At 41.5% G+C, this 12398-nt stretch overlaps 1 protein-coding gene across 1 annotated transcript; it reads right to left on the reverse strand.

Annotated features, from left to right (window-relative positions):
• Positions 1-3392, reverse strand: LOC124674809 (ras-related protein RABH1b). The gene is made up of 6 exons (XM_047210865.1): positions 3220-3392; positions 2193-2263; positions 2003-2091; positions 1736-1847; positions 835-925; positions 1-569 (listed from the first exon to the last, which is right to left on the reverse strand). The coding sequence occupies exons 1-6, from the start codon at positions 3334-3336 to the stop codon at positions 423-425; spliced, it is 627 nt and encodes a 208-aa protein (XP_047066821.1). The 5' UTR covers positions 3337-3392; the 3' UTR covers positions 1-422.
• Between the last annotated feature and the right edge of the window lie 9006 nt (positions 3393-12398).

A 12398-nucleotide genomic window follows, 5' to 3' on the forward strand; every position in this document is an offset into this window, starting at 1 on the left:
TAAACAAAACATAATCTGGGGGTAACATAGGACTTATTAGTTTGCAAAAATTCCAATATATATATATATTCAATACACCATAGAAAAAACACAGACTTGGGCTGACTGCAACAAGATGGGCAACAGAAATATAAGTTGAAACATAAACCAATCGCTAACTCTAATACTCAGCTCGAGCAATGGGAGTTCACAGTGCCAACCCAACTATACACTGTTGCTAGCTTAGGCCACTGACAAAATACTAGAAACTCGTAAAAACGGATCTTCCAACGGAAATGGTTCTTGTTCATTGACTCGGATCATGGACTCACTGCTGTAAGACAATCAATCCTCCTTTGACTGAGAGAGGAGCAGTACTGTAGATGTTGTTTGATGGGCATGTGGGTCTTGACATCATGAGCTGCGAATGTTAGGGACTGGAGCTAACAACTGCATCCCCCAGCCTGTGCCTGTGACTGGGATGAGTTCGCGTTGCCGGACTTCAGGTTAACATCAACCATATCTTCTTGCTTTGCTGATGAAAGGGTCTCCATTCCAGGAAGTGCAGCAGCAATCTTGCGGAACAGAGCCTGTTCAAAATTTTGTGGTGGTTAATATCAAGCAGAAAGGAATGGCACAGTGATCCGTTCACTAGATAAACCATTTTTCACACTTTCAAGGGGCTGCATTTGAGTTTCAGAAAAAAATAACTATCTCCAACATGAAGCGAGCTTTTACTACTCCCTTCGATCCATAATAAGTGTCGGTGGTTTACAAAGTTGTACTAAATCGACGACACTTAGTATGGATTGGAGGAAGTAAATGAAATACAGAATATCTATTTCTAAAGCACACCTTAATGTTAAAACCAGCTTTAGCACTTGTTTCAATAAACATCACACCCAGGTCTTTTGCCTTGGCTTCCCCTTCCTCAATGGAAACTTGCCTGTTGCATCACAAAACACAGAAATTCAGCAAGATATGTGAGCATACCATTTGACAGATCATATTAGGACCTTAATAACAAAGGAAATCCTTTATAATTTAACTAATGCAGCTAAGAAAAAAGTAGGGTGTCTGCCAAATTGTCTGCTCATGCGGCATCCGAATCAACCTCACATCAGCACGTTAAAGTGACACTTCTTAAAATTAACTGATCGACTCCTGTATAAGGTAGTTTGCTACCAGTATACAAAGTTCGTTTTGGATTCCTCTGGGATTCGAGGGGGCATATTGGACACTTACATAAGAACACTTGCTAAGATTCAAATATCACCTTGTCCAGTTTAACTTAACATGAAAAGGGGGTTACAGAGCACTTAATATGTAGCCATGAACTTTGAGGTTCTGACCATATGAGACACCAAGATGTGACTGAAGAAACAAAAAGGCTGCTCGCTTAAAAATTGACATGTGGATCAGTCCATCTGTCAAACTCAAAGTGTGGCACTTTTCAGATCACGGTCACTGAACTCTGGGGTGAGATCCGGCAAACTAATTGCAAAGCAAAGCAATCAGGGTGGTGCTACTTATTTTTGGTTCACGTATTTGTTGTGCTGAATAAATCTAGTAATCAATGGTAGCATTGATTAACGGGTTATACAAAACAATCGAACTGCAATTTTTTGTAAACATAGGGCTAACAACACAAGACATCTCGAGAAGCACATCTAGCATCATCACTTGTGACTAAATGGTGTGGAACTACTAAATAAAGCACACTCATTAAACGTATAGCAATGTGAATCACACTCACCTCTTGTCAACAAGGTCAGTTTTGTTCCCAACAAGCACAATGATGACATCACTGCCTCTCTCTGTCCGGACTTCCTCTATCCACTTCGACGTGTTCAAGAAAGACTGCCTGCCTAAAAGCATGGAAGGAAAAATAAGGGAGAAAGAAACAAAACATTTAATCAGGTACTGCACACAAGTATGTTGCCAGTAATTTGCAATTTTTGCACATCAGACATCATTATCTGCTGAAGAAATTCAGAGAGGCAGAGTGAGCCAGAGAACATACTTGCAACATCGAATACAATAACAGCAACTGAAGAATCTCTGATGTAGCTTGGAATTAAACTCCTGAATCTTTCCTGACCAGCTGTATCCCTGAAAACGAAGAAATAAAATACATATGATGATGATCGGCACTGGGTACTTCTCCAATGGACAACAGGCAGTCGATAACGTGGTATAAGATGTGGCCTTACCAGAGTTGGAGTCTCACAGTTCTGTCTTCAAGATACATTGTCTTCGACAGGAAGTCAATACCAATCGTGGCCTGTTCAGGGAAGAACAAAACATAAGACAATAAACTTATAAACATTATTATAACCAAACATCTCATTCTCAAAGCGTGTCCAATGAAAACAAGAACCAGAGCATGATCATCATCAATCCCACAACAATACAGTGCAGTGCTAACAGCCATATCAGTGTCCACCACGAAAAAAAATAGTCTATTGGAGGTACACCGATATACATATGAAGAAGTTCAATGGGTGTTCAGACTTCAGATTGTGCATCTATTTTACACTGGCTTGAAGGTCTGTAGGTCGCAAACAATTCTGTGGAAGCAGGGTTAACGTAATGTCCATGCTTAAGATGGGCGAATGCCTAGAAATAGCAAAGGTTCCAAATCAAATAGGGATCACATGTGTCAGGTGAACGCTTAGAAACGGCCAAGGTTCCTATCAAACTGGGATCTCAGCTCAGATGCCAGCTTGCAAAGAGGTCATTGAAACAGCTATTAGCTACCATTCCCAACAGTACACAGGCCAGAATTCTCCAGCAAGGCATTAGCCAATGGACACGCGAGCCCCCGGGCATATTTGTCACTGAACAAGGCTGTGATCCTCCAATGCCACCATTGCCGTCTACATGATTTCTGACGCCCTAAATTCCAAAATACACTGCAGTGATCACAGACGAAACGCCAAATTCATCTTCCTCGACTAGGGATCATGAACAAGTCGTCACCCCATTGATACACCCCAGATAAAAAGATGTACTACTCCGTAACAAAAAAAAAATGCACAGGTCTCAATCTTCGTATCGACAGATCCAATCACATGTTCACATGAGCAGATCGAACGAACCGGCCGGCCGGCACGGTCGAGCCGGATCCGCCCCGATCAGATCGACAGATCCAACCACCCCGGGTCGAGGAGACGAGCAAACGGCAGAAATCAAAGAAGCAAAAGGGGCGGGTGATGGATGGAGGATGGGGGGGCATGCCTGGTAGGTGTTGTCGAACTTGTCGTACATGAACCGGGTGATGATGCTGGTCTTGCCGACGGACTGGTCGCCGAGGAAGACCAGCTTGTACTTGGCCAGGGCCGAGACGGGGGCCATGGTGACCGGCGGCGAGATCAGATCGGGATCGGGATCGGGTCCGGCGGGGCGGGGTGGATGGAGAAGGGGGGAGGCGGGATCTCGCTCGCTCGCTCGGTGGCGCGGTATGGGTGGGAGTCTCCCCGAACCTCTCGCCCTGCCCCTCCTTGCTCTCTCTCTCTCTCGCTCCCCCACGTTGCGCCACCCCGAGATTAGTGCCTGCCGTTTATTAGCGAGCCTGGAACACCTCACCGTTTATTTTTTTGGAGTCCATTTTTCTAATTAAACACATGTACAAATCCATCTATGTACAAAACCGTGGCTTACCACCCGTAGGACCCAATTGTTTTTCCAGTTCAGAGAAAAATGGCAGATCCATTGACTCGGCCCATATGCCAAGTGTCACATTGTAAGTCACCAAGGTAGGAGATCTTGTAAGATAGCATTAGGGCATGTGCAATGGTTGATAAGATCGTCTTATTTTAACTCTACCATGTAATTTAGATACAGTATGATATAAAATATAATGTACAATGAGTTATTGTTTAGTTTTATCTTTAGTAACTAGAAATCCTAAATATGTGGTTTGTACTAAGAGATCATCTCTTACCTTTTTTTTATTTTCTCTTCCATCTACATCAGCATTTATCCTACGTGACATTGCTAAGATATCACCATTGTACGTGCCCTTACAGCTTGCAAGTTAAAAAGAGAAGAAGATACTGTAGCATTTAGAGCTTGAAGCGGCATGAAAACGTTACAAAGTTTCACATGGAAGATGGAACACAATACATGCAACAATACGTTCTCTAATGTGCACTCAATGAAAATACAAACTTAAATGCAACAAACAATAAATTTCTCATGAATGTCTTTGCAACAAAAAAAAAAACCCTAGGGCCTCTTTGATTTAAAAGAGTAGCGAAGAAAAAAACATATAATGTGATTTTTCCTACAATGACACCATTCATCTATTTCATTCTCAAATAAATGAGGCATAAGAAATACGGAGGAAATTTCCCTTTGGTGTAGGTTTCAATTCAAAAGGAAAAAAAATTACAATCCAGTGAAACCTATTTTGTATATTATTACTATGCACAAAGAACAAGGCAAAGATTATAAGTTGGCAAATAATCTTACCTTTGTATTTGTTTTAACCATGATTGGTTATGAATATTAAGTTTTCTATATTTTGACTATTCGAGCCAATCAAATACTAAATTTTAAATAATTTATGTGTTTTTCCACTCCTATGTATTACCCATGTAATCCAATTATATTCTTACCCTTTTACTATTCCTACATTTCAAAGATCCTATGAATCAAAGAGACTCTGGACTTCCTGGTAGGGGAAGAATGCCCTTTAGTTGTGGTTTGAACTCAATGGAAATGAGCAACATGTAAATGTCATCCTCATCGAATTGCATGTAGAACAACGACGGGGTTAGAGAATCCTCATCCTGGTAGGGGAAGAATTCCGAATGTTGTGGAGCTTGTTTACTCCGGCTTGAGGGAGGTCTTGTAGCCCTACATAATGAATGGTGTTTGTTATCCAACAAGAGAGTGTTTGAAGTAGCATAAGAGAAGAGAACTTATTTATTTATGTGATCATTGTTGAGAGTGTCCACAAGTGAAAGTATGATCCCTAGGCCTTGTTTCTAAGCATTGAAACTCCGTTTCCAACAAATTCTGTTACATGTTTGCTTGCTGCCATATTTATTTCAGATTGTTATTACTACTCATATTCATCCATATCACTTGCATCTTACTATCTCTTCGCCGAACTAGTGCACCTATACATCTGACAAGTGTATTAGGTGTGTTGGGGACACAAGAGACTTTTTGTATCGTAATTGCAGGGTTGCTTGAGAGGGATATCTTTGACCTCTTCCTCCCTGAGTTCGATAAACCTTGGGTGATTCACTTAAAGGAAACTTGCTGCTGTTCTACAAACCTCTGCTCTTGGAGGCCCAACACTGTCTACAAGAATAGAAGCGTGCGTAGACATCAGTTAGCCCTCATGCCCATAGCCAAATTGCATGCAAAGTCTTTGGATTGTAGTTTGATAAACTATGAAATAATCATAGCAGAGGAGGTTAAAGCCACACGGGGAAATCCGTGCGAGACAAAAACTATTTTACATTTGTCTTTGCGAAGGAAAAAAGCTTCAGATCACCCGGGGGATCCCGTGTTTATTCCTCCGGCTCGTACACGCGACGCGTGTCCTCCTCGATAGTGACAGCGATGGGACCCACCACAACCTTATCCCCTCACAACCGCTCCTCCTCCATTCATCCTCACGGTCATAAGCGGCCATGACCGCGCCCCACGCAAGGCCGCCGCGCGACCTCACAGCGCTGCCGCCGCGCACGCCCCCACGAAGCGCCGCCGCTCGCCCCACCGCGGCTCCAAATAACTACGGCCTTCGCTGATGCGCGTAGATGACACGTCCGTTGGGAACCCCAAGAGGAAGGTATGATGCGCACAGCAGTAAGTTTTCCCTCAGAAAGAAACCAAGGTTTATCGAACCGGGAGGAGCCAAGAAGCACGTTGAAGGTTGATGGTGGCGGAATGTAATGCGGCGCAACACCAGGGATTCCGGCGCCAATGTGGAACCCGCACAACACAACCAAAGTACTTTGCCCCAACGAAACGAGTGAGGTTGTCAATCTCACCGGCTTGCTGTAACAAAGGATTAACCGTATTGTGTGGAAGATGATTGTTTGCGAAAAACAATAAAACAAGTATTGCGATGAGATTGTATGCGATGTAAAGAATAGGACCGGGGTCCACAGTTCACTAGAGGTGTCTCTCCCATAAGACAAAAGCATGTTGGGTGAACAAATTACGATCGGGCAATTGACAAATAGAGAGGGCATAACAATGCACATACATGTCATCATAAATATAGTGAGATTTAATTGGGCATTACGACAAAGTACATAGACCGCTATCCAAGCATGCATCTATGCCTAAAAAGTCCACCTTCGAGTTATCATCCGAACCCCTTCCGGTATTAAGTTGCAAAACAACGGACAATTGCATTAAGTATGGTGCATAATGTAATCAATAACTACATACTTAGACATAGCATCAATGTTTTATCCCTAGTGGCAACAAGCACATCCACAACCTTAGAACTTTCATCACATCGTCCCGCATTTAATGGAGGCATGAACCCACTATCGAGCATAAATACTCCCTCTTAAACTTGGCCAGAGCCTCTACTAATAACGGAGAGAATGCAAGATCATAAACAACACATAGGTAATAACTTGATAATTAACATAACATAGTATTCTCTATCCATCGGATCCCGACAAACACAACATATAGTATTACGGATAGATGATCTTGATCATGTTAGGCAGCTCACAAGATCCAACAATGAAGCACAATGAGGAGAAGACAACCATCTAGCTACTGCTATGGACCCATAGTCCAGGGGTGAACTACTCACTCATCACTCCGGAGGCGACCATGGCGGTGAAGAGTCCTCCGGAGATGAATCCCCTCTCCGGCAGGGTGCCGGAGGAGATCTCCAGAATCCCCCGAGATGGGATTGGCGGCGGCGGCGTCTCGATAAGGTTTTCCGTATCATGGCTCTCGTGCATCGGGGTTTGATACGTCTCCGACGTATCGATAATTTCTTATGTTCTATGCCATATTATTGATGATACCTACATGTTTTATGCACACTTTATGTCATATTCGTGCATTTTCTGGAACTAACCTATTAACAAGATGCCGAAGTGCCAACTGTCGTTTTCTGCTGTTTTTGGTTTCGAAATCCTAGTAACGAAATATTCTCGGAATTGGACGAAATCAAGACCCGGGGGCCTATTTCGCCACGAACCTTCCGGAAGACCGAAGAGCATACGAAGTGGGGCCACGAGGTGGCCGGACCACAAGGCGGCGCGGCCAAGGGGGGCCCGCGCCACCCCGTGGTGTGGGCCCCTCGTCGCCCCCGACTCGCCCTTCCGCCTACTTAAAGCCTCCGTCGCGAAACCCCCGATGCGAAAAACCACGATACGGAAAACCCATCGAGACGCCGCCGCCGCCAATCCCATCTCGGGGGATTCTGGAGATCTCCCCCCGGCACCCTGCCGGAGAGGGGATTCATCTCCCGGAGGACTCTACACCGCCATGGTCGCCTCCGGAGTGATGAGTGAGTAGTTCACCCCTGGACTATGGGTCCATAGCAGTAACTAGATGGTTGTCTTCTCCTCATTGTGCTTCATTGTTGGATCTTGTGAGCTGCCTAACATGATCAAGACCATCTATCTATAATACTCTATGTTGTGTTTGTCGGGATCCGATGGATAGAGAATACCATGTTATGTTAATTATCAAGTTATTACATATGTGTTGTTTATGATCTTGCATGCTCTCCGTTACTAGTAGAGGCTCGGCCAAGTTTTTGCTCTTAACTCCAAGAGGGAGTATTTATGCTCGATAGTGGGTTCATGCTCGCATTGACACCGGGACGATGATGAGAAAGTTCTAAGGTTGTGTTGTGCTCGTTGCCGCTAGGGATAAAACATTGGCGCTATGTCCGAGGATGTAGTTGTTGATTACATTACACACCATACTTAATGCAATTGTCTGTTGCTTTGCAACTTAATACCTGGAAGGGGTTCGGACGATAACTCGAAGGTGGACTTTTTAGGCATAGATGCGGTTGGATGGCGGTCTATGTACTTTATCGTAATGCCCAATTAAATCTCACTATACTTATCATGACATGTATGTGCATTGTTATGCCCTCTCTATTTGTCAATTGCCCGACTGTAATTTGTTCACCCAACATGCTTTTATCTTATGGGAGAGACACCTCTAGTGAACTGTGGACCCCGGTCCATTCTTTAATACCGAAATACAAATCTGCTCGCAATACTTGTTTTTATCGTTTTCTCTCGCAAACAATCATCTTCCACACAATTCGGTTAATTCTTTGTTACAGCAAGCCGGTGAGATTGACAACCTCACTGTTTCGTTGGGGCAAAGTACTTTGGTTGTGTTGTGCGGGTTCCACGTTGGCGCCGGAATCTCCGGTGTTGCGCCGCACTACATCCCGCCGCCATCAACCTTCAACGTGCTTCTTGGCTCCTCCTGGTTCGATAAACCTTGGTTTCTTTCTGAGGGAAAACTTGCTGCTGTGCGCATCATACCTTCCTCTTGGGGTTGCCCAACGAACGTGTGAAATACACGCCATCAAGCTCTTTTCCGGCGCCGTTGCGTGGAGATCAAGACACGCCGCAAGGGAGTCTCCACTTCCCAACCTCTTTACTTTGTTTTTGTCTTGCTTTATTTTATTTACTACTTTGTTTGCTGCACTTATATCAAAACACAAAAAAATTAGTTGCTAGCTTTACTTTATTTTCTGTCTTGTTTGCTATATCAAAAACACAAAAAAATTAGTTTACTTGCATTTACTTTATCTAGTTTGCTTTATTTACTACTGCTAAAATGGCCAACCCTGAAAATACTAAGTTGTGTGACTTCACTAGCACAAATAATAATGATTTCCTATGCACACCTATTGCTCCACCTGCTACTACGTGCAGAATTCTTTGAAATTAAACCTGCTTTACTTAATCTTGTTATGCGAGAGCAATTTTCAGGTGTTAGTTACGATGATGCTTGCTGCCCATCTCAATAATTTTGTTGAATTGTGTGAAATGCAAAAGTATAAAGATGTAGATGGTGACATTATAAAATTAAAGCTGTTTCCTTTCTCATTAAGAGGAAGAGCTAAAGATTGGTTGCTATCTCTCGCCTAAGAATAGTATTGATTCCTGGACTAAATGCAAGGATGCTTTTATTGGTAGATATTATCCCCCTGCTAAAATTATATCTTTGAGGAGTAGCATAATGAATTTTAAACAATTGGATAATGAACATGTTGCTCAAGCTTGGGAAAGAATGAAATCTCCGGTTAAAAATTGCCCAACCCATGGATCGACTACTTGGATGATCATCCAAACCTTCTATGCAGGACTAAATTTTTCTTCGCGGAATTTATTGGATTCAGCTGTCTGGAGGTACCTTTATGTCCATCACTCTTGGTGAAGCAACAAAGCTTCTTGATAATATGATGATTAATTACTCTGAATGGCACACGGAAAGAGCTCCACAAGGTAAGAAGGTAAATTCCGTTGAAGAATCCTCTTCCTTGAATGATAAGGTTGATGCTATTATGTCTATGCTTGCGAATGATAGGACTAATGTTGATCCTAATAATGTTCCATTAGCTTCATTGGTTGCCCAAGAAGAACATGTTGATGTAAACTTCATTAAAAATAATAATCTCAACAACAATGCTTATCGGAACAATTCTACTAATAACTATAGGCCATATCCTTATAATAATGGTAACGGTTATGCTAATTCTTATGGGAATTCTTACAACAATAATAGGAATACACCCCCTGGACTTGAAGCTATGCTTAAAGAATTTATTAGTACACAAACTGCCTTTAACAAATCTGTTGAGGAAAAGCTCAATAAAATTGATATTCTTGCTTCTAGAGTTGATAGTCTTGCCTCGATGTTGATCTTTTGAAATCAAAAGTTATGCCTAATAGGGATATTGAAAATAAAATTGTTACTACAGCAAATGCCATCCAAGTTAGAATTAATGAGAATATAAGATTAATGGCTGAATCTACGTGCTAGGTGGGATAGAGAAGAAAATGAAAAACTAGCTAAAGAGGAAAATGTAGCTAAAGTTTGGACTATTACCACCACTAGCAATGCTAATGATTCACATGTTGCTGCACCTCCTACTATCAATGGTAAAATAATTGGTGTTGGCAATGTTTCTACTCCTAGTGTAAAGCGCGCAAAATTACCTGAAACTGCTAAAACTGCTGAAGCTGCCTGTGATAAAACTGCTGAAATTTTTTCCAACCTTGGGGATGATAATCCCATTGCTTTAGATTGTAATGATTTAGATTTTGATGATTGCCACATCTCTGAAGTTATAAAGTTCTTGCAAAAACTTGCTAAAAGTCCTAATGCTAGTGCTATAAACTTGGCTTTCACAAAACATATTACAAATGCTCTCATAAAAGCTAGAGAAGAAAAACTAAAACTTGAAACTTCTATTCCTAGAAAGCTAGAGGATGGTTGGGAGCCCATCATTAAAATGAGAGTCAAAGATTTTGATTGTAATGCTTTATGTGATCTTGGTGCAAGTATTTCGTTATGCCTAAGAAAGTCTATGATATGCTTGACTTGCCACCATTGAAAAACTGTTATCCGGATGTTAATCTCGCCGATAATGCTAAAAAGAAACCTTTGGGGAAAGTTGATAATGTTCATATTATAGTTAACAATAACCTTGTCCCCGTTGATTTTGTTGTCTTGGATATTGAATGCAATGCATCTTGCCCCATTATATTGGGAAGACCTTTTCTTCGAACCGTTGGTGCTACTATTGATATGAAGGAAGATAATATTAAATATCAATTTCCTCTCAAGAAAGGTATGGAACACTTCCCTAGAAAGAGAATGAAGTTACCTTATGATTCTATTATTAGAACAAATTATGATGTTGATGCTTCGTCTCTTGATGTTACTTGAGTTACACTTTCTGCGCCTAGCTGAAAGGCGTTAAAGAAAAGCGCTTATGGGAGACAACCCATGTTCTTACTACAGTATTTTTGTTTTATATTTGAGTCTCGGAAGTTGTTTACTACTGTAGCAACCTCTCCTTATCTTAGTTTTGAGTTTTGTTGTGCCAAGTAAAGTCTTTGATAGTAAAGTAAGTACTTGATTTGGATTACTGCGCAGTTCCAGATTTCTTTGCTATCACGAATCTGGGTCTACCTTCCTGTAGGTAGGTCAGAAAATTAAGCCAATTTACGTGAGTGATCCTCAGATATGTACGCAACTTTCATTCAATTTGGGCATTTTCATTTGAGCAAGTCTGGTGGCCTAATAAAATCCATCTTTACGGACTGTTCTGTTTTGACAGATTCTGCCTTTTATTTCGCATTGCCTCTTTTGCTATGTTGGATGAATTTCTTTGATCCATTAATGTCCAGTAGCTTTATGCAATGTACAGAAGTGTTAAGAATGATTGTGTCACCTCTGAACATGTGAATTTTTATTATGCACTAACCCTCTAATGAGTTGTTTCGAGTTTGGTGTGGAGGAAGTTTTCAAGGATCAAGAGAGGAGTATGATGCAATATGATCAAGGAGAGTGAAAGCTCTAAGCTTGGGGATGCCCCGGTGTTTCACCCTGCATATTCTAAGAAGACTCAAGCGTCTAAGCTTGGGGATGCCCAAGGCATCCCCTTCTTCATCGACAACATTATCAGGTTCCTCCCCTGAAACTATATTTTTATTCCGTCACATCTTATGTACTTTGCTTGGAGCGTCGGTTTGTTTTTGTTTTTTGTTTTGTTTGAATAAAATGGATCCTAGCATTCACTTTATGGGAGAGAGACACGCTCCGCTGTAGCATATGGACAAGTATGTCCTTAGGCTCTACTCATAGTATTCATGGCGAAGTTTCTTCTTCGTTAAATTGTTATATGGTTGGAATTGGAAAATACTACATGTAGTAATTCTAAAATGTCTTGGATAATTTGATACTTGGCAATTGTTGTGCTCATGTTTAAGCTCTTGCATCATATGCTTTGCACCCATTAATGAAGAAACACTTAGAGCTTGCTAATTTGGTTTGCATATTTGGTTTCTCTAGAGTCTAGATAACATCTAGTATTGAGTTTTGAATAACAAGGAAGACGGTGTAGAGTCTTATAATGTTTACAATATGTCTTTTATGTGAGTTTTGCTGCGCCGTTCATCCTTGTGTTTGTTTCAAATAACCTTGCTAGCCTAAACCTTGTATCGAGAGGGAATACTTCTCATGCATCCAAAATACTTGAGCCAACCACTATGCCATTTGTGTCCACCATACCTACCTACTACATGGTATTTATCCGCCATTCCAAAGTAAATTGCTTGAGTGCTACCTTTAAAATTCCATCATTCACCTTTGCAATATATAGCTCATGGGACAAATAGCTTAAAAACTATTGTGGTATTGAATATGTACTTATGCACTTT

Source organism: Lolium rigidum, chromosome 7, assembly GCF_022539505.1.
Source record: "Lolium rigidum isolate FL_2022 chromosome 7, APGP_CSIRO_Lrig_0.1, whole genome shotgun sequence".
Taxonomy (NCBI): domain Eukaryota; kingdom Viridiplantae; phylum Streptophyta; class Magnoliopsida; order Poales; family Poaceae; genus Lolium; species Lolium rigidum.